Genomic DNA, 24,606 nt, shown 5'->3' on the forward strand with positions numbered 1-24,606 from the left:
CTTTATGATCGATCACTGCGCATGGTATCTAGAGTACGAGCTTCTTCAAGGTGTTATTGCGAGCTATCACATTGATGATACCGTCCATCACTACAATTATCAATCTTAGACGTGTAAGAAGTCTTAGGCGTGTAAAATCTTACGCGTCTAAAATTTCATTGGTCAATAATTGAATACGCTTGAGATGATTGGCTGTTTGGGATTTCTGGTCCTATGATTCGTTAATTCTCGCTATTCACAATAAGGGCGCCGCCAGCGGTTTGCAATGTAATCGTGATGTATCATGGGAAAAGGTCGACATCCAAGTCCGCGCAATACGAATATTACCATGCTATTACATAGGAACACGTGACCATATTTTTTAGTTTGTCAAATTGTGCACATTTCAAATCACATTATTAAGTAGGCCTATTATTGAGTATCGATTCGCGTGTAACACCTTTATTTTGACAAACTAAAAAATATTGTCACGTGTTCCTATGTAATAGCATGGTAATATTCGTATTGCGCGGACTTGGATGTCGACCTTTTCCCATGATACATCACGATTACATCGCAAACCGCTGGCGGCGCCCTTATTGTGAATAGCGAGAATTTAAGTCTACCGTGAAATTCTTAGGTGTTTAAGATTGCATCTTAGACGTCTAAAATTAGGCGTGTTATCATAGGCGTATTTAGAAGGCATCCGCCATCTATGGACGTTGATACAACGCCCATACCACCATGCTGATTTGTTGTTGTTTGTTTTGTTTGTTTGTTTGTTGGGGCGGGGTGTTTTTTGTTTTGTTTTGGGGTTGTTTTATTTTTGTGGAAAATGGATAGCTATCATGAATTTCCTATATTCAGTGACTGGGACATTCTTGGCTATGCACAAAGTACAGACCAACACAGATATCGTACACAAAATCTAAATACCATGTTTGATGTCATTGTAAGAGCAAAATGAAGTGTCGCTGGGCTTTATTAGCCTGAACCTTTGACCGACCAGAATAAAGGATGGTCTTTTAAGACTAGTTAGGATTACTTAGGTTATTTGACCTCTTATTTTAGCTTTTTAGTGCAATTAGGGTTCATTTTATAATCGGAAATGACATATAACGTGTTACTTTTTGGTTTTTACTCGACAATTTTCTTCATGTTTTCAGTTCCAGCAGCATGTCCAGATGGCTTTTCTGGCGACTTATGTGATGTCCAATGTCACTGCAAGAATTATAACACTTGCAACAAGGCGACAGGTGCATGTGTCGATTACGAATGCGCTGATGGTTGGGGAGGCAACGGTTGTCGACAAGGTACGTACAAATTAAAATAAATATCAAAGAGACCAATTTTTCATATTAACTATTCAAATGGCTGTACGCGTATTATTTTAAATTAAATCATATTTTAATTTAAATCATTTACTTGATTGAATCATATTTCGTTCAGCATTACCAGCCCATTACGAATTCATACCGCGGATTGTTAGAGTCAGTGATGCTTCATTGACAATACAATGGAATGCTTGGGATGCAAGCATTGACTACGGCACTGGACCAGCTGAGAAATATCAAATATATCTTGCACAACAAGGGCAAACGTTAGTGCCGGTTGCAGAAAGTACGGATACTGTAGAAGAAATAACTGGTCTTTTGCATGACACTACTTATGACTTTGCTGTGAGTGTGTTTCGGGTCATTAATACAAGATCATATGAAGGAAGTAGGGGACCTATTACCAGTGCTACAACATCTTGTGGAGGTTAGTGGTGCATAATAGAGAGATTGCGATTATCCATACGCCATATGCAGCCCTTTCGTTTATAAAGCGTTCATACATATATGTCTACATATCGCTAGCTTCGCCTCCAAGTTTCATTGTCACAGTACTGGATAAAGAAGGGTGACAAGGAAGATATTTAGTGGCCTCTATAACCATTCTGGTTATAGAGGTTATATAGATAACATTATTTTAATTCAGCCTGATTTTGAGTTTAGATTTTTTATTTATTTTAGTGACATTTTTGCCAAAATCAACCAAAAAAGTAACATTTTATTAGGTTTCCTGTCGCTGCGGCGCTATTCAAACAACAGGGTATTTTTACTAATACAGTGTTTTTGTGAGGAATTTACTAACGGGCCTTTCAGAAAGGCTAGGTAAAAAGCGAAAATAGATCGATCTTTTGGTGATTTTTTCCCCGACAAATCCAGTGTTTTGTGATCACTTTTTGAGCTTTCGATGACCGGTTATTTCACCTTGATCATGTTGATCACAGATGTCCAGGTTCACTGCACTTCCCGTCGTGGGACTTTCCCACAAGTTCTTGATTGGTTTAGCAGAGAGTCGTAGACGTGATCTAGAGAATACAATCCTATGTCTCGATTCATGGTTTTGTCGCCCCTCCTTCTGATCCACATGGCTTCGCAGACTTTTCTGGTAAATTAACTAGAGTTTTTGTCTATTATCTTTGCCCCCTCCCAGTTGATAACATGGTTTTCTGTCGCGATATGGTCTGCTATGGTGGAGATTTGTTCTGTTATAGATTCTTTTCGCTGGGCTCTGGTGTAACTTCTGCTCTTTACTTTTTCTGCGTCCTTCTGGTGTTCTTTTTTAATCTGGTTCCTCTAGTGAGCCTGGACATTTGTGATCAAGATGACATAACCGGTCATCGAAAGCTCAGAAAGTGAGTACAAAACACTGGATTTGTCGGTCAAAAATTACTAATCGTATGAAACAATCCTACAAATGAAACTCTTTAATAAATCGTTGTTGTTGCAAGATACATCACATTACTCGTATGATCGCATGGATTAAGAATGTATAGTTTGTGCTATCTACGGCCTATCGTATTGAGTAATTCCACAAAAACCATGGGGTGTATGTATTTGAACTGGAATAGCCCATTTGTACGCTTCGAATACATTTTTTCGAAAGTATGGCACAATGTTTTTCACATAGGCAGAAACAAACAGATTATGTTCATGCATCCACATTTGTCTTGTAATAAACCAAATTAAAAACACCGCCTCTACCACTAAATATGTCATGAAGATACATAACCCTGCGCAATTATTGTAATTAAAGAAAAGTAATAATATAGTCACCAAGAAAAGTAAACATCGCAAAGATCCATTGAAGGGGGTTTACTGTATAGATAATTACCAAAATTATATACATTCCTGTTTTACCATAATTATATAGTATTTCAATAATTTCAACAAAAAAAATGTGTAAAACCCATCTCAAATTATGCACTTCTGACCACCATGTCCATTCTAGATATGCTACCCATCATGGCTTACCGGTAAAAAGTGGTTCTTAAGTTAAAATTCTAACAGTTATTTGTTAAACTTCGATGTTTACCTTTTAAGAAATAAATTATTATGTCGGACAACTGTCCCCTCAGCATAGACTTAGAATAATCCCCTTCATAAGACTGGAATAGCATGAATCAGCATAAACCCAGACACAATAATAAATTGATTCAATATAAATTCAACTGGAATAGTATGAACCAGTATAAACCAAGACACAGTGGATTCGATATGAATACTTTCCACGTCGTTTTATTTTCTAGTGCCATCTCAAGCACCGACCATAACTCAAATAAGTCAAGATATAGGACCACATGCTGTTCAATTGGAGTGGACGGTATGTTAAGCCTCTCTGTGCTAGTCTTTCTAGACGGACTACTCTGTACCTGTAGCATATCCCAGCAAACACAAAAACGTTTTTAAAACGTTTTAAATAAGTTATATTTTAGGTTTTGGTTTAGGTAAAAACGTTTTAATAACATTAAAATGTCGGGTTATATCAAGGTCATGAAATCGTTTTAAACGTTTTGTATGAAAACACACTACAACAATATTTTTAAAATGTTTTCGAAATGTCATTGTAAACTATTTTTGCAAATATTTTTGGCCAAATATTTTGTCAACACTTAAATAACATAATGTTAAAATATTTTCACCCATCAAACACAGAAATGTTCTTAAAATGTTTTTAAAACGTTTTAATAACATTTAAATGTCGGGTTATATAAAGGTAGTGAAACCATTTTAAAAACGTTATTGTAAATATTTTGGGCAAACACTTTTTGCAAAATATTTTTTGTACCAAGTTTTCAAAAATGCTTTTGGAATGTTATTAAAACGTTTTTATACCCTTTATATAACCCGACAATTAAATGTTTTCTGTAAAACATTTATGTTTGCTGTGCAGTAAATTACCAACAAATGCTATGAAAACGTTTTATAACATTAATGTACCATTTATATAACCCGACATTTAAACGTTTTCTGACAACCTTTTATAACCTTTTGCGAATGATGTCGAAAACGTTTTGTGTTTGCTGGGATATGGAGCTGAAAACACTGTATGGTGATGTGCCTTTTGAATGTGCGGGTAGGATAAATGTCATGATATAGGACATAAAAAAATCCCGATCTCTATTTACAATCAGTGGGTATTTTCAAGAGGGTTCTAAAGTCACACTTGTTTCCATAGATTTTGTAGCCTTCACAGGCAGTTCTCATTTATTTATTTTTCTTCATGTTCTTCTTTTGCTTTGTTTTGTGTTTTTTGTTTTGAGCGCTACGTTCTAAATGTAGCAGCGCTATATAAATATTTATAATGTATGTATGTATGTATGTATGTAAAGTATCTATATAAGTAGTTGAAATGAAGAAGCCCACAAAATCCAATCAGCCATGAAAATATTTTGACTCAATTGGAATAGGATTTGTCATGGAAATCAGCAGCTGAAATATAAGAAATGTCGTGAAATGAATTGTTATAAACCAACTGATTGACAAATTACAATTAACTGATATTTCAAAATCGTCACTTTTTGAAGTGTTCCACACCTTTTCTCCTACTAATACTAATAACAATGTACCGTTCGCTCTTTCAAAATCGACACTTTTTGATGTTTTAACCCTGGAATTATGGAAACCTTTGGGCCTCATAACTGCTATTTGTTGGTTGGTCTAAAGTATTTAAAAGTTTACATATTTAGAATAGCACAGACTAAATGAATCCATCTGTGAGGTCAAATTTGGGTTTTTCTTGACCCAAATTTGGGGCGAAAATCAGGCTTTTTTTTTTATGATTTTTTGAAAATTTAGCATTTCCAACCATTTGCGGAGAATGTTTGCACTCAAGAGTTTGTTTTGTTACGTGGTCCGAAAAACTTTAGGCCAAAAAAAAAACCCGTTTGTTTTTTGGATTTTCTCCAAAAGAACAGTTTTGCCCAAATTTGACCCAATATGTATACTTTTATATACCAGTTATGAGGCCCAAAAGTTTCCATATAAATTCCAGGGTTAAGACCACCCTTAATGTACTACTTCGCAAATTAAATTCGTAATTTCTAAAAACGACACTTTTTCAACATATTTTCTCTTATACATGTACTACATTCACACATTATAATTCGCTTTTTCAAAATTGACACATTTTAATATTTTTAACACTCTTAAACTACTTCACAAATTACATTCGTAATTTCAAAAACAACACTTTTTCAAGCATGAAAGTTCATCTGTGTTGGGAGACATCATAATTTATGATTTTAAACTTTTGATCTCAACACAAGATTAGACATACCTCAAGTTTTCGGTCGTAACTTCGACCTTCATCGGAAGACTGGCAACCCAAGTTTGGGATCAGTGACCTTTTGGACACTTGACCCCAACACTTGGTCGTAGACTCTTGGTAGCTGAAGAGTCTACGACCAAGTAGTTTACTGAATGAGCCAGTCCGCCCACCACACATAAACACATCCCCATCGTCCTCGTTGTAATTATGTGATCAAGCGCAAAGCAGGAAAATGTGTACTAACATTCGCTTCCCTTCCTATTCGACCCTCCAAAATTACATGCCCTTTTGGGGGGCTTGTCAATGATTGCTTGCACTCCCCTTTAGTATTCCACGGTTCATGTTATTACTGATTTACCCTAGCCAACATAGGTGTACTTATATATTTACATTATTCACTGTGTGTTTATTCTGTGAACCAAAATAATAATAAAGTATTTCGAATATTATTTGGGTAAACAAAGTTATTTGGCACTTTTGTCATGGTTGTAGGTTCCTGCAGGTAGCGACTGGATTAAATGTTCATCGGGGATATCTGCATTCATCGTTTTTTATGCAGATGGACTTGAAAAAAGAGTTGAAGGTAGTACCACCAGAAAAACAGTGATAGACAATTTATATACATGCGAAGAGTACTATTTCTCTATGCAAGTAGCGAATAAAGACAATATTGGACCTAGAAGTAATGGTAAAACGATAATTACCGGTAAGTTGGTTGATAATCGGAATTTGCATTAAAATCAGACAATTCAACATGTTAAAAAAGAGGCAATTTACTTAACCGCACGCGGAGTTTGCTGTGGGTATGGGTGGGGTGTTTTGGGGGAGATGAGCGGATGAAATAGTTCAGTGTTATTCAATAACATATAGGCGACGGGTTTATAAGGGCGCGAACTGACAACGAACTCATCTTCATTTTAGACTTACTGTAGACAAATCTGCTTTTCATTTGACTTTTATTGTGGGGAGAAATATACGGAGTCCATCTAAATTTAAAAATTAAATACTTGTTTACCCTATTATACGAATATTGTCGTGGGTTTCAACCCTAAATAGCTCCGTAATTCCTGAATGAGATCAAGTTTTTAATTTTTTTTTTTATCTTTTCCCGAGTATTCAATTGAGACTATTTGGGCAGTAAATTTTGAACCACTGATTTTTACCTCCCGAAAGTAGCAAAACGTATTGCACACAATAAGCCCGAAAGCAATTTCTTAAAGTAAATTGCAAAATAGAGTAGTCGATGGAGAATTTTGTTCTGCTTATGTTAATACCATTTTCGGCACAATAGACTTTATTGCCCCCAACTTATAGCAATTTGAATAAAAAACACAGATCTTTTCCAAAGTGACAAAAATTTACATTGACTTTTCCCTCCAAGCATGCAGATATTGAACACAGTGGAGTTTAGCATTCATATATCAGACTGAATGAGCCCGTAACAAACGGCAACGGAAATCGTATTGAAGGAGGAAATATCCAAATGTGTCACATTTGAAACTGCACCTTTTGTCATTCAAATGCGTATAGCTTAGTAGAATAAAGTCGAATTGTGCCGAATTAGGCATCAAAGCACGCAGAATAAAATTAATTTTTTATTGACCACTTTATTTTGTAATTTAGTTTTAGTGTTTTTAAAAAATTTGTTCACGGATACTTTTTGTGTGCAGTACGTGCGATGATAATAACCGATAATTAAGCTGTAGTATTGGGAAGCCAATTCGTAACTGATTGCTGCTCAGAATGATGGGTTATTCTGCTGTTGTATGCAGATACTGCACAACTGCCAGTTTCCAATTTTGTTTTTTCGTACAATTATTATCATGTCTATTGGATTTTGTTTCCAGCACCGGAGAAAGTATCAGCTTTATCAATCACATCTACATCCTCTGAAATCTTACAAGTCACCTGGACAGAACCTTCCGGTTGTATATTCACTGAATACGTTGTCTCACATCGACTCACACATCGTGATCAATGTCATCCAGAGCAAGGTCAGCCGATGGATGAGAGGACATTGGAAACAAGTGTTAATATAGATGGGCTGGACGCATATTCTACATATGAAATAGCTGTATATGCTACATCTGGCGGAAATTCGGCAGAACCAGAGATTGACAATGGGATAACCGCTGACACAGGTAGCAAAATACGAAGTAGAGGAAGGGTGAGAAACAGACCATTACCATAGATAATCGGTGTATTGTTGAGATATTTGATTTGATTTGATTTGACTTTATTCGGTATCTCCATATTCACATACAACAATACAAGGTAAATAGATATAAAATGATATAAAATGCATTAAGATAAATAACATATAATACACATAAAAACAATGCAAGGCCCAAAGGCTTATTTCCGAAGGGGTCCTTTATACATAGAAGGGCAAAAGGCATAAATAAACACAAAAGCATACAAAACAAGTGAATATTAAAAGTATTTAAACATGATTAAAATCATTAGAAACTAAATTTGGTTAAAAAGATGAGTTTTTATAGACTTTTTGAAACTTGGTTTATCAGAAATTTATTTGATTGCACATGGTAAGTTGGCCCAATCCTGAATGGCATTATAATAAAAAGAGCCAGAAGTGATGGTAGTGGATTTGGGAATATGAAAATTTTGCGCACTGTTTCTGGTACTATATTGGTGCACGTTTGAAACTCTGTTAAAATTTGAACTAAGGTAGTCTGGGCCAACTTTATTAAAAATGTCAAAAACATGGTTCAACCTGAGTTGTTTTGTCCTATTTTGTATGTTAAGGAAATTAAGATCTTTAAAATCATCTTCTGTAATATGATACATGCAATTCTTATTTAAAATGAATCTGATAACTTTGTTTTGAGCAATTTTTAGGCTTTTATTAATCTGCTTATGTGTGCCAGCATGCCAAGAAGAAATAGAATAATCAAACAAACAAAGTACAAGAGCAAATTTGAGTCTAGAATTTACTTTTTTATGACACCAAGACCCTTTTCTTCACCATTCAAGCACTGGTCAATAGTAAGACCTAAGTATTTAACTGAGGGGGGTAGCATGAATTGTTTGCCCTTCACACTCAATGGTATAATTTTGCCAATTCTTCAATTTACGTTTTGTTCCAAAAAGAATAAGTTCTGTTTTACCCATGTGGAGAGACAGTTTATTATCAATGAGCCATTTGTTACAGTTTTCAAGATTTTTGCTAAGCTGCTGCCCAATTCTTAAGGAGCATACAATCAACACAGCTGGGCATGTCGTTCACGTAACAACGTAACAAAATGGGACACAAGATATTCCCCTGTGGAACTCCGCACGTTAAAGCCATAGAGTTGGAGTCTGAGCCATTAACATTAACAATCTGAGATCTGCAATTCCGATATGACTCAAACCATTTAGTGGAGTTCATTCCCAGAGCAGTTAGCTTTTGACATAAAATAGAGTGATTAACACTGTCGAATGCTTTCTGGATGTCAAGAAGCACCATCCCAGTAAACAGACCAGCACTGATTTGGTTTCTGATATGATCTTGAAGATAGATAAGACATGTGTCTGTGGAATATTTACCTCTAAAACCTGACTGGAATTTAATTAAGATGTTATTTTCCGTGAGATACCTGTTAAATTGTACAAACACTGCTTTCTCCAAAATTTTGGAGGCCATAGACAAAATACTAACAGGTCTGTATTTGCCTACTTCCAACCTGCTCTTCTGTTGTACTGTTGTTTAGCAGATCTTATCTCTCTTTGGACTTTATTACGTAACTTACAGTACTCTTTATAATACTCAGATATATGTTTGTTTTTATTAAACTTTGCAAGCAAACAGTCTCTTTCTCTGATGTCATCAATAATCTCACTTGTCATCCATGGTTCAGAGCGTTGTTTAATCCGAACTTCCCTTAGAGGAGCAACAGAGTCAAGAGTGTTCAAGAATATGTTACAAAACATGGACCAAGCTCTATCAACATCGTTACATAACAATATTTCAGACCAGTCAGTTTCAGACCACTTATCAATGAAATATTCCTTGCTGTAATTCTTTAAAGATCTTACTTTAACCCTTTTATGCTCGTTAAATGTTGGTTTGGATGACTTCCTTGAACAGTATGTGAAAAAGTGATCACTTAACCCAGTTGTTACCACACCATATTACTGATCACATTATCATAATTACATTATAATGTGATCAAGAGCAGACTTTGTGGTAGGGGTGATTCTAGTTGGGGTATGAATAAGTTGTTCATGTCCAAATAAGTGGAGCATGTTAGCATATTTGGTGTATACTCGGTCTTTACGTAAAGCACACATGTTCATATCACCCAAAATAATCACTTCAGAATCAGCAGTCAATTTTGAAAGGACATTCTCAAGATTGTTGATAAACTGTGAATGCTTTTCAGGCCTGTAACAGGAACCAACAATAAAAGGTTTGCATCTTGGTAGCAAAATCTCAGTCCAAATAGCTTCCATTTTGGGAATGTCTAAATCAGGCCTGGGATTAAATGCCAAATCAGAATGAATGTAGATGCAGGTACCGCTGCCATTTCTTTTACGGTCCTTACGGATAACAGAGAAATTAGGAATATGGTGAGCATGTTAGTATGCGAACCATACCTCAACAAGACACCGATTATCCATGGTAATGGTCTGTTTTGAACCGTTTATCTTACATATACGGCGAGTCAAAATAAACGAATTTGTTGTAATGGTTTATTCATTTTTCAAAAGACAAAATGGAAAAGCTGATGCATTGTACAATCAAGGTATACAACGAATATGATTGGTTACATGTCAATGACATCTATATATTTATTTGGTTAGTATGACATTGTCCGTGCTTTTCTATTACCATGATTACGTAGGATCTTTACCCAAAAGCATGTGCCCGGGGCATGTGCCAATATTGCGTAACGCCAGAGGTGAATATATTTCTTTGACACCAAGTAGGATGTAATGGTTCGGTGGCCGAGCGATCTGAGGCGTTGTGATTTCTTCGATGCTGTTGTGATCGCTTGTTCGAAACCTTGTTATTATTCCATCTTTTTTCTTATGCTGCTTTATTTTCCAGAGTATAGAAACTGATTTATATTTCTTTTTGTATTATTTATTTATTCATGTATTTATTTATTTATTTATTTATTTATTTATTTATTTATTTATTTATTTATTTATTTATTTATTTATTTAATTCCATATTTATTTCCATATTTATTTCCATATTTATTTACTTAATGACGTTTTGGGGCTCGAGAAAACCTTGTTATTATTCCATCTTTTTTCTTATGCTGCTTTATTTTTTCAGCGTATAGAAACTGATTTATATTTAATTTTGTATTATTTATTTATTCATGTATTTATTTATTTATTTATTTATTTATTTATTTATTTATTTATTTATTTATTTATTTATTTATTTATTTATTTTATTTGTCGATTGATTATTTGAATTACGTGATGATTGAGTGAGCAGATTGATCAACTGCAGTTTAAACCCCCAGGAGTATTTCGGAGGTTTATTCATTTATGATCCTAGATAAAAGATTGCTACTTTAGTTGTGTGACTTCTATTTGAATGACATAGTATATTATTATTGGTTTATTCTGTTAAGCATTATCAAGGATTATCACAGGTTTTAGTGCAGATAGGTAGTTGGTTTAGTGGTACTATCCGGTGCCTCAGAACCAAGAGGTACAGGGTTCGATTCCCATCTATGCCTAGTTTATTTGGCGCGCGATCTCATTTATTCATTTTCTGATGGCTATGCCTCTTACAGACACCCTGCCTCTGGAATCCAAACCACGGTTCGCTCTCTTCACTTCACCCTTAATCAAATCAATACAAAATTGATTCAATCGATTCTATGGGGGATTCTATTTAATTCACTAGTGGTCTTATTCCACTCGAGAGACTTATTTATTCCTTAAATAGTTCAAAGGTCAAATTACCATAGTGGGTACGTCTTACACAGACAAGAAGGTAATTCGTTCAACACCATAGAATATAAAGTCTGCACAAAAAGTTACTCAGCTGTTATAAATACGCCTATAGATTCAGAACTAATAATTGTTCAATATTGAACAAAGTTGGACAAATGGGGTATCAAAATGCGCGTAAATAAATTATCCTTCTTTTTTATTGAAATATTGTGAAAACAATTATTAGTTCTGAATCTATAGGTGTATTTATAACAGCTGAGTTACTTTTTGTGCAGACTTTATATCTATCTTTAATATACTTTTGAAACAAATGTCCTAAACCAAATCAACGCAATTTCCTTGGTACCCTCCTCGACCTATTTTGGTTGGGGTTAGGCCGCGGATTATTGTAGGTTTCCTACAAACTAGTCTTGGGGCCTGTAATGTACTGCATTTTAGATGCAAAATATCCTTGGTTGAACTGATGTAAGACCGCATGACTCTTGTTTTGTAATCTAATCTGTCGGAATCTTTGCGTTTTTTTGGGAGAAGGGGGACAAATGTAGATTGACATCCTCGTCCTAATTATTCATTTATGCAGGCTTATTTTAAGAGACATGATACAAACTAATATGGATTGTTCAATAAGAGTTCGTTAATAAGTTCGTTGTAATGTCCAAAGAGTCAGGTAATGTGGGCAGTGTTTCTAAATACGAACATGTATTATTGGCCTGTCCAAGATTATTTTGACCTGACCGCGATTATCTTTACCTGACCATGATTATCTTGACCTGACCACAACTATCTTTACCTGTCCACATTACTTGATATAATCGACAGTTGACCATACTTTGAACAAAAGATATACAATTGATAGTGGAACAAAAGAAGAGGGCTAAACGTATATTTCCAAATAAACTGCTTTAAACGTGCTAAATGATATTCATTTAATTTTTTAAAGAAGTTCCTTAAAAGTTTTGTAATATCGTTATTATATGTTTAGCTCCTAAAGGACCGCCGAGCAACATCTTGTATGACTTATCAGAGGAAATGACGCTGACTTATACCTGGGAGCAACCCGTGTGTGGCTCACGAGGAGGGGTGATAATCAAATATGAATATATGTTTGGATTAGACATAAAAGGTGGAGAGGCAACATTTGGATCAACAGAACCAGACAGCATGGTTGCCTCTTTTGCTAATCTTGATTATTACAAAGAATACCAATTTCAAATACGAGCAAATACGTCTGTGGGGGCTGGTCCTTACTCCGAAGTAACAATAGCTAGTACGCCTGAATCATGTAAGTCACACTGGTTTTGTATATAGGTAAGAAGTGCTATTTCCGTAGTTCCTGATAAGTTAACCAAATATTAAAGGGCCCTGCGTAAAACAAATCAGGGTTATGAATGACCAAAAGAATCTGATTACTTTGCACGAAAGCTAATTAGAACTATTTAAGCATTTAAGTGTATGTATAGAGATGCTGAAGTTTGATGAACTTGGTAAAAGATTAATGGAGTTTTCTGTGCGATTTGTTGGTGATTGTTATACCTGTATTTAGCCTTCTCATGATGCCATGAACAAGAAGGAAGTATTTTTAACGCGTTAAAAACAGTGCAGTATAGAGACCTGCTCCTGACTACGATAACATTGGTGGTTTATCAGATGTTTGTGGTGTTTTCTAGAATAAGATGATGTCGTAATTAAATAAAAATTCCTTTAAAAAAGGAATGTGGCGCCCAATGTGAACTTGGACGTGATATGGTGAAATCCATGGTGTGTAGATTTGGTATTATAATGATTTTTCTAGGGAAGAGTAGAAGATGATCCAAATATAAACTTAGTCCACCTCAAATGACCTGTAACAATTTGTGATTGACATTACTTAATTCACCTCGGATGACTTTGATCTGACATTCAACATTTTTGCGCTTACACCAATCATATCCATAACAATTGAACTCTTACAACTTCCTGTCAACTCTCTAATTTAAAACTCTAAATTTCTGTCTCCCAAAAAATAAAAGAGGCCCCTCATTGTGCCCTCTTTTTCTCCTATTTTAGAAAAGTTGATCAAGTATATGTTGGTATGTAAAGAAGCCTTATCCCGTTAGCTTTAATAAACCGAAACAATTATTTCAATCGGCTCATGACTTTTGAAGATATGCCCTTTTAAAGAAATGTATCTGTTTTTTACTCTGTCCGCGGAGGAGGTTTGGCTACTTTAAAGATTGAAAAGTGCATATGTTACTCCTCGCCACAACTGAGCCCGGATGTCGCCAGTGCCACTATTGAGATATGCTCCATCGAACTTAACAATAAACAATAGGAAAGAAAGGATTTATTGACTGTTTTATTGATTTTTCACTACTTAAATGTCAAGTACTATAGACATGATATACATCATTTTAAAGCTAATTTCAAGCAGAATATTTTGGTTGAATATCTCAAAAATGATGATTGGCGACATCCGGGCTCAGTTGTGGCGAGGAGTCACATATACCATGCATGAATATAAAACATTCCTCGATGATAACTTTATAACATTACTTTGATGCGGGATGGGACTTCTTTTGCTATACTTGCAATTACTTATGTTTGTCTCTGTTATTTTATGCATTTTTGTTTTATTATGTGTCTTACTTTCTTACTTTATTGTTTCTTGCTTTCTTTTTATTGACAACATAAGTCATTTATCTTTTTTGGAATAATAGGTAGCCCTGAAAAGGGCTGTTTAGTTTGTCTTTGGTTATTTTGAAGTGAGTTTACTGTGCTGCTCTGCCCTCTACCTGGTTGCCTCCTTGACGAATACAGGTTTCAGCCCTAGTCCTCATTGCATCAATTGCGTTGCGTACCAACCTTGTGCGCCGGATACTTGCGAATATAGCAGTAATAAGTTTGCAAAGATCTTGGATTTTGCCACAAATGAAGAAATCGAGTGGTGTGAGGTCTGGTGATCTTGCAGGCCACTCCACAGCATGACCCATCCAAACCTCTCTGTTTGCTATCCGTGGACAGAGTGAAAACGGGTACTTGTCTTTAAAATGGCATATCTTCAGAAGTTGTGAGCCGATTGAAATAATTGTTTTGGTTTATTAAAGTTTATTAATTTCTTTACATACCAAAATATATTTGATCAACTTGTCAGAAATAGGCGAAAAAGAGACGCAATGAGGGTCCTCCTTTTTTTGGGACACCCTGTATTTCAAAGAAATTGCATTACACGTTGTTGAGAATATGCATAGTCCATTTATATGCCCCATCCCCAGAATTAATTAAAACGTACTATCGCTCCTTCTTTTGTACAATGTTGAATAAATGTTTGAAATAATTTTTATACAAAGATCCTGATGCACCACCAGAAAAGATTAAACCTGGCGAAGGAAATAGCAAAGGACAGCTGCGCTTTAGTTGGCAACCCCCTCCTGAGGACAATCGCAATGGTGTCATCATCCTCTATGAATATCAGTTTGATATACACTCAGAAGCCATGCTGACAGAATGGGCTGTTAATGATACAACAGATGGCACATCTGCCGTCTTCACCAACTTACCACACGACACACAGTTTCAGTTCCGGATCAGGGCTCTAACATCAGTTGGTCATGGACCATTTAGTCCATTTGTAATCGCCAGAACACCTTCAGGTAGATTTACCTTATTAATTTGTCATGTTTGTTAATAAGACTCTCCGATATTCTCTTTTCAGACCAATGTCATGTATCGTGTAAATAGACTTATTTAAATAAAAATCACAATTATATTGAAATTTCCTTTACCTGGTACAATGATTCGTACCTTAACTCAAATTGATTGCACTGCTTCATTAAAATGAAAAATAAAATAATATAAGTTGCAATTATTGGTCAGTGGACAAATGTGTGCAATCGAAACAGTACATCACATTGTACGTAATGGTCCTCTGAGGAAGCCAAATTTAAAACAAAAAAATGAAAGGTTTAATGGAAATCAGGGGCACTTGAGCTGTGATTTTAAACTAAAAAAGTATCAAAGCCGGCGACGTAAGTGTTAAAAGACAGCTGAAATTCAGTGGGCAACCCAATCCTGAGGACGATCGCAATAGTATCATTATCCTCTATGAATATCAGTTTGATATTTACTTCGAAACGAAAGAATGGGCTCGTAATGGTTCTACGTCCGATACATCAGTCATCTTTGGACACTTACCACACCATACAGAGTTTCAGTTCCGGGGCAGAGCTGTAACATCAGTTGTTCCTTAACCATTTTTCTAATTTGTAATTTTTTTTTTTTTTTTTTTTTTTTTATTCATTTTGCTTTTATATTAAACAGGACATAAAATAAATGAAAGATAGGAAGAATAAAAACAACACACACAACACAAATACAAAAGCATCTCTTATATTATAATACATGACTAGTACAATACAATATTATGCATATTTTTAAATTCGTTTAAATACTTTGTTTGTCCGTGGGCACATGAGAAAGACAATAATTTGTAATTGCCAGAACACTCCCGTCAGGTATTCTGGATACACCGTACTCTTATCATTAGTTTTTCATGTTTGTTAAAGACGTTTTGGTAATTTTTGTTGTTGTGACGTATGTCATTAATTGTCTAAACAAATTGAATTTAAATGTAATGGCATACACTGTAGTGTACATTTTTGTCTAAATTAAATATCTAATTATTGTAAAAGGATTAATTTTGCTTGTTGTGTCGATGAAATTGAAGAATAATTATAATAGAGGTTCGAGTGCTTCACCTGTAGGTGGTTGAAATGCCTATAAGTGGTTGGAAATATCTTTGGATGTTGGACTGCTTCGCAAGCGGTTGGAATGCCATTTAGCGGTTCGAGGGCCTAGCTCATTTACATAATTTGCCTCTGAGGAGGGCTAATGAACCACTTATGGACCACTAAGAGACGGTTGAAGGCTAATAAGTGGTTTGAGTGCTAACATGTTGGTGGTTGGAATGCTTGCTTCTGAGGCGGTTGGTACGCTTCCAAGGTTGTTTGAATGCTTCCTAGGCGCTTTGAATGCTCAGCTCATTTACATATTTCGCCTCTGAGGAGGGCTTATGAACCACTTATGAACCACTAACTGGCGGCCGAGGGCTAGCAACAGGCGGTTGAGTTCTAATAAACGCATATTAACTCACTGTTATATATAGCATTGGAGGCATTTTTCATTAGGCATTTATTACCGGTTATTTACCATTCAATGGAATGCCTAGCGAGTGCTAGGGAATGCTAGTTTTTTAAGTAAGGGTACGTATTAATATTTTAGTTGCATGATTTTGATACTATATCCAGTTTTCCAAGATTTTGAAAATGACCCACTTTGCACAGAGGTTTAATTTCAAAGGTATAATTCACTTGTTTGAATTTATTTCAGATGACGCCATGATTATCGGGTTCAGCGTCACCATTGGTATTTTGGTTATTATTTCCATCATTTTCGCATTACTTTGTTGGAAAAGACGGTAAGTAAAATACCGTAAACGTTCGCCTCTAAATATCCTTACAAGAATTAAGGGTATGTGCCCTTATTTGCTGATGGGATTTCTATGAGAGGGCACTTTTAGTTTGTATCTACAATTCCAGTTATGTCAAGGGACCCCATAGCGCCATTAGGCGAACGTTTATGGTAGTGTGGTAGTGTGGATAGAGTATTTTCAGCTTGACAACATTTTTTTTACTGAATTTTCCGGTTTTTACAACATTATTCGTTTTAACAGAACACTCTTTTTTATAGCTTTTTGGCTGTTATAAAACAAAAAACAGACAGCTGTGAAAAATAGACAGTCCGCAAAAACAACAAATAAATTGCCTTTTCTCCAGACAAAACTTTCAAGGCTATTAGCATTTCAAAACATATTTTCCTTAAATCTCTACAAGATGATGTAAAGGACATTATATATCCTTTCGTAATGCCTTTTATATACAAAATTATATGTCATGAGTTAAAAAAAATGTTGGCTGCAGAATGTAAAAATCTGACTCTGTAAAAATAGTAATTTTCAAAAGTACTAATAATTAATCATTTCAAAACATCTTAAAAATCTATATAGTTTTTGGCAATAGACTCATTATTTCCTGGCTAATACATTGGAAAGTGGCATCATGCATCGGAGATTGAAATAGAGTCACGATTATTTGTTTGAGCATAATTTAGATTGAGTGATATATCATAAAACGATTTCAAATTTATGTTTACATCTATTGCATTCTGTATTATGCTGTGTACTTTTTTTTTCAGAAATAGTTCTAAAACACCAAAGGAAACCGATTTTGTAACAGCTGTAAATACTTCACCAGTTGCGCTAACCACCGACGGTTTTGCCAAATACAATGCGCCATCTCCAGCCAATACTAAGAATTGAACAAGCCACCTGCTTCTGATAATGTTTATCCTCCAATGAGACACACTTATGTTAATGGTGTTGTGATTAATGAGGTACGGGACGAAAACAATTACGAAAAGATGGCAATTGATGGCAAAAATAATGACAATGAGCCATATTCAACGGTCCACTAGTGGCTTTTTTTTTCTCTCTTTGAAGTTGGTTTTGCCTTGAGTTGCTTCTAAACTTCATACTGCTAAAGGCGAATAATCGTGTTTTTTCTTGTTTAAGGTTATTAATTATTTTAAACTGTTGTGATTTGGTAGTTCACATCATCTTACGAATGGTAGTGAGCTTTGGCAAAAACTACATTGCTCAATTCATAGCGAGCGTGTAGAAGAATTAAAATATCACAGATACACTTTTATAGGTGCTGCGGTTCTTGAGTTACGTTGTAAAGAGGGCTGAAACAACAACACTTTTGTAACTGTACATAACTCATTAACAACAATAAATTAAGCAAGTTTGCAAAGTATATGATTTGTAGAATGGACTTTTGCAAAACATCAAGGCGTTAATTTTCAATAATATATTGATATAGATAATGAAAATCGATTTTTAGGTTGCTTCGACCAACAATACCTCGTCTACCCTTAAACTATACTATAATATCAATGTGCATCATGTTTATTGACACTTGCACAATGAATTTGTGAACAATCGCTGTGAACAACGGGTACATGGTCTATTCGTTTATTTATAAACATTCATCCCTGGCGTAAATACAAACATTTGAATAAATATATTGTAAGGCATCAGTAGTGATACAAACATAATTAAGATAACCAGATCAAAACACTAATAAAATGGCTGTAATGAGCAGGCACAAAATCACCTTTACATAGCCATCACGCAACATTAGAATTAAAAAATAAATAATAATAAACAACTCACACTTAAGTGACCTAAAACCATTGATGACCATGACACCTACATTATTGAACTCCACGTACATATAACAAATTGGCCTACATCCTGGACACATACAGATACAAAGTAAACCGAATCGGAACTTTTGCTTCTGAATCGGAAGCAAACTTGGATTTTAAAAATGACCACTAATAAACAAATAAAAATACTTAAAAAGAAAGATTTGGTAATTCACGAAAATATGTATGCGTGTGTTTCAGATTAGTTGTTTAAATAAAAGTAGAAAATTGTAGGTCTTTTGGTGGAAAATGTTTATCTGCAATAGAAAAGGTAAAACTTTTCAAATGTTTCAAACTTTTCAGTTTAAGTACATCATTACATTTTTAAATAATTAAAAAAAATATGCATATCACTTGTAGTATATCACGAATTTTTAAAAAAAAATGACATCAGAAGGACATTACTCATATTCAGTTTGCAATTTGGTGTGTCTGATGTGCTCTCAGGTCCCACAAAAATACTGTTAAAACGTTGCAATCCGATTCAATAAATAAGTTCTTGTTATTCCTTGCATTTTCCTAAGTTTCTTTCTATGTAGTACTTATCGTATTGCTAAAGTACTTAATAAAATGTTGTTGTTTTAAGTTGTCTTTATTATTTGAATATTGTTGATTAATCTTTATAAGATAACTGTATTGTGTGCATAAAATTAAGACTGAAATAAAAGCAGATTAACAACGTATTTGTAACATATCGCGTGGTTTTTTTGCTTGGAATGCTCATAATACAACCCCTGAAAAGTACAAATTGTTGTTTTCAAAATGTACGGGAGCCCTATTCTTTAGCCCCCCCGATTGAAATCATACACAGATATATTGGGAGTGAATAAAATACCTAAATGTCATCTGGTCATAGTTTGGGTTCTTTATTATCGCAAATCGAGGCAAAAATGCAATAAGTGTACGAAAATGTAAATTGGAATTCCCTTTATTATATAAGTTGGGTACCTTGCGGTCGATACAAATTTCTACCAGACTGAATTTTGTATGCATGAAAACATTTTTACGTGGACATAAGGTGGCAAATTGTACAAGCAAACATGTGTTTTTACAACCAGCATAATGTACCAGCATAATGGAATGAGGAAACCGGGACGGCCGCGGACACTGTACTTACAGTATGTACAGCACCTCCTGGGAGATACTGAAGGGATGCTGCAGCCAAACAAAATTGTTTCGCTTGCCCAAGATCGCAACAGTTGGAGAAAGCTTGTAGTCGCCTGCTCCGCAGCCGACTGATGATGATGATGATGATAATGTATCAATAAGTTTATAACGTTTATTAATTATACTGTCATTGATGTAAATGAGGTTTTAAATCTTCGCATATTTCATACAATGTGTAACATTAACATTAAGGTTACATCATAACAATTATTGCTATTAATCATCGTTAGACCCATAATATTCAAATTTATATAATTATTAATCACACACACACCAAAAATCTACTGCTAATAACCATTTTTATTTCCGTATTAGAAGAACAGTGTTCTGAAAATAGAAACGGCACAGTTATCAAAATGCACACATAGATTAGTTTTAGAAATGTAAATAGAACGATACTAATGCATTTTTTTTCCATCAGTTGATCATTTATATCCATTGGTATTGAAGTTCTACGATACAACCACATCAACATCATACATAAACATTATCCAGCCATACCTCTGCCAAATTGAAGGGAAATGGCCTTTTAGTGTGCAAGTACCCTGTCGTCTGGTATACAGGGTGCTTCTTGTTATTGCAAGCAGCCAGCAGATGTTTCCCAGGGCAGACAAACCCTCATGCCATGGTAACTCTTTGCTGTTAAACCCAGCATGCTCAATCCATGGACAGAATGACATCCAGGAATGACATGAAAATACTATTCAATATTTATACTTCAGATAAAACATTGCTCACAAACATATAGGCCTATTACATGAAGCCACAGCATTTATAGTCAATTGGGTTTTGTGTTCAACGTCAACAAGCAAAAGTCTCCTCTCATTTCCCTGGGTGAAAGTGATTTTTAAAAAAAGGAAGGATGAAGAAAAAAAGCCTTGAATCAATTCTAAGTCATTTCCGACATAATGTCATAAAAACTATTCATACATTAAACGATGAATAATAATAATACAATATTTCGCTAACACAACTGTTGTTGATAGGCCACGAAATCAGTTTAATTTAAAAACTTATATCGGTTAATATATTTGCCTAAACAACAGTCATTGGATAGTATTCCATATTCTGTCGGTCCGTGCCACGTCACTTCCGGTTGATGATGCGACTCAAATTTGATTGAAAACAAGTCCTTGGTTCGATTTTGTGTTGATGATTTCTGTCATTGGTGTTGTGTATATTTCGATCCCAAAATGGAATCAAACAAGTTTTCAGAGTGGAAGTTACTTGTACTTGATTTATCGTTTTATATAATGACAAACCGACAATTAAATTCCATGGTCGAGTGTTGCTTTTTGAAATTGAATTTGGACTGGAGTGACAGCATCGATAGTCTCCTTCACAGCCGGTTTCTGTCGTTGGTTACAAACCGTGAGCCACGTGAAGTTTGGGCCCAAGACTTGAAGCTAGACCGACAGAATATTTCATGTGTATCACCGCGGCAGTGACATACGAAGTCAACATTGACTTTAATATATTTCCGCGTTCCGAAGTTCAAATAATTAAGTAAGTTGTTATAAAGCCATGGAGATCTACGTATATCACCTGTTCCCGTTTCTTTTTGCTGGGATTTTCTCTCCATTGTCAGTTCAAGCAGCAGGTAGGAAGACTAGTTTGAAGTATTTTAGTATAAGTTATAATGAATACTTAATATATTTAATACTTTCAATAAGCATCGTAGACACCGTACCTACTTGTTAACTCGTACATGCATATATTAAAGACTGCACAAAAAGTAACGCATCTGTTATAAATACGCCCATAGCGTCAGAACTATTAATTGTACTCACAACATTTCAAGAAAGGAAGAAAATGTATTTATTTACGCGCATTTTGATACCCCATTTGTCCAATTTTGTTCATTATTATGTTTTGATAGATCCAAGTTGTGATAATATTGGATCCAAAACATAATAATGATAAAATTGATGCTTTACCTTAATATTTATTGGTCTCGCTATGAGTTGTAAAATATTGGACTCGACTACGTCTCGTCCAATATTTTAAAACTCATAGCTCGACCAATAAATATGGGCCTAACCGATCCAATTTTATATCAATATTAACAATACAGCAGTATTTTCGAAAAAATGTCCGAAATTAAAAGTTGCAACTATTTGTAATGATTTGAAGTCAGCGTGAAGATAATGGCGGGTTTTACGTGCCACAATCCTTGCGTAATAACCATTGATCGCTGTTAACTGCAACTTTTAAATGTTTCTTTAAAAGCACTACTGTGTTACAGGGGAAAGAAGAATTACGCATCGCACACTAGCACATTTAAACATGAATTTACAAATGGAAACATAACATGCATAGGCAGATATACCAGAGAAAAACTCCGGACATACCTGCCTGTGCAGGGACTTGAACCCCAGACCTCTCGCTTGTCGGGCGAGCGCTCTAACCACTGAGCTACACAGACTGTCCCTGATAAACAGGACTCAAGTCTGGTACTTATGGATAAGAGCAGTCAAGGGTGAACAGTACAAACAACACATTACACACCAGTGTACGAGATCAATTAATGATGCTTACCCGCCAGCCTAATATAATCATACAAACAGAGGAAGAGGCTTACGCATCATACACTGGAACATGGAAACATTCAAACATTACAACTAGCACACGAGATCAAATTAATGATGCTTAATCGTTATTCTTAATAAATCAATATACAGGGGACAGAAGAATTACGCATCGCACACTAGCACATTTAAACATGAATTTACAAATGGAAACATAACATGCATAGGCAGATATACCAGAGAAAAAACTCCGGACATACCTGCCTGTGCGGGGACTTGAACCCCAGACCTCTCGCTTGTCGGGCGAGCGCTCTAACCACTGAGCTACACAGACTGTCCCTGATAAACAGGACTCAAGTCTGGTACTTATGGATAAGAGCAGTCAAGGGTGAACAGTACAAACAACACATTACACACCAGTGTACGAGATCAATTAATGATGCTTACCCGCCAGCCTAATATAATCATACAAACAGAGGAAGAGGCTTACGCATCATACACTGGAACATGGAAACATTCAAACATTACAACTAGCACACGAGATCAAATTAATGATGCTTAATCGTTATTCTTAATAAATCAATATACAGGGGAAAGAAGAATTACGCATCGCACACTAGCACATTTAAACATGAATTTACAAATGGAAACATAACATGCATAGGCAGATATACCAGAGAAAAAACTCCGGACATACCTGCCTGTGCGGGGACTTGAACCCCAGACCTCTCGCTTGTCGGGCGAGCGCTCTAACCACTGAGCTACACAGACTGTCCCTGATAAACAGGACTCAAGTCTGGTACTTATGGATAAGAGCAGTCAAGGGTAAACAGTACAAACAACACATTACACACCAGTGTACGAGCTCAATTAATGATGCTTACCCGCCAGCCTAATATAATCATACAAACAGAGGAAGAGGCTTACGCATCATACACTGGAACATGGAAACATTCAAACATTACAACTAGCACACGAGATCAAATTAATGATGCTTAATCGGTATGATAGGCGTATTTATAACAGCTGCGTTACTTTTTGGGCAGACTTTATAACGTTTGTTTTAAATGATCGTCCCGTAGGAACTCGATAACCATTCATTATGTAAAACATGTAATACCTTATGAATAATTTCCTTCTTATTTAGTGCACAAAATAGATGTCACAGTTTTACAAACATCTCCGTTGCTGGTAGATTTGGATTCTAATACAGATGCAGTGTACAAGGGTTTCCTATCTGATGCAGACAGGAGTGGAACCTTCAACATTGGGAGGACTAGTGATACAGGACCCGGTGATCGTGGTACTGAAGTCATCAGTCCTAGTGGTACTATAGGCAACGACGGGTTTCCATTAGGAAGTACAGTGACATACGACAACCCAGCTGAATTCAAACGAATCAATGTGATACTTGATGGTGGTCGTGCGGGGGAAGGGAATGAACGAATAGGAGCATTTTATGTAAAAGCGGTGCCATCTGGTGGTGGTGATACTGTCAAAATTACTACTATAAAACGACCCGCTCACGGTAAATAAATACTTACTGAATTGTCCCTTTCCTGTTTACATGAGCATGTGGAAATTGTTGTTTAGTTGCAATATAATACCAAAGGAAATTGGAATGATCCAAACTTAATTAATTGGATGCGATCTGAAAAGTCATAGTATTACTTTGTAAAAAGATACACATTTATGAACACTGTAACAAAACACCTATAAACATGTCATAGTACGTATTATACATGTATTGTTAATCGTATGCAACTCCTCCTATAAATGTACTCCTCGTATCCTATTTAGGTCCAGAATAGAGCAAAGGAAGATATAATATACAAATTTATGTCAATTTTGTAGCGCTATTTAGTGAATATAGGTGCCGCGCGGGGAGAGAGGCAGCCCACACATTTTTGCCATCTTGAATTTGTTAAATATATTTTGCAAGATGGCAAAATGTGTAAATTCATTGTTTATTGTATACAATCAAGAAAATGGATTCACCTATGCATGGCCGTCAATAAGATCATTATGGTGAACAACTAATAATGTTAATGTGATTCAATTACGCAGTTTTACCTCACCGGTCCTATCATTTTCCAGGCTGTCATCAACG

The 24,606-nt window shown here is 35.4% G+C and overlaps 1 protein-coding gene across 1 annotated transcript; it reads left to right on the forward strand.

Annotated features, from left to right (window-relative positions):
- Positions 1 to 814: 814 nt before the first annotated feature.
- On the forward strand, positions 815 to 17,851 carry LOC140170884 (tyrosine-protein phosphatase Lar-like). Its single transcript, XM_072194088.1, has 10 exons — positions 815 to 875; positions 1,146 to 1,292; positions 1,429 to 1,740; positions 3,557 to 3,630; positions 6,070 to 6,283; positions 7,425 to 7,718; positions 12,482 to 12,781; positions 14,826 to 15,128; positions 16,864 to 16,951; positions 17,728 to 17,851. The coding sequence occupies exons 1-10, from the start codon at positions 815 to 817 to the stop codon at positions 17,849 to 17,851; spliced, it is 1,917 nt and encodes a 638-aa protein (XP_072050189.1).
- Positions 17,852 to 24,606: the final 6,755 nt, after the last annotated feature.

The sequence above is a fragment of the Amphiura filiformis genome, chromosome 15 (assembly GCF_039555335.1).
Source record: "Amphiura filiformis chromosome 15, Afil_fr2py, whole genome shotgun sequence".
Lineage (NCBI taxonomy): Eukaryota > Metazoa > Echinodermata > Ophiuroidea > Amphilepidida > Amphiuridae > Amphiura > Amphiura filiformis.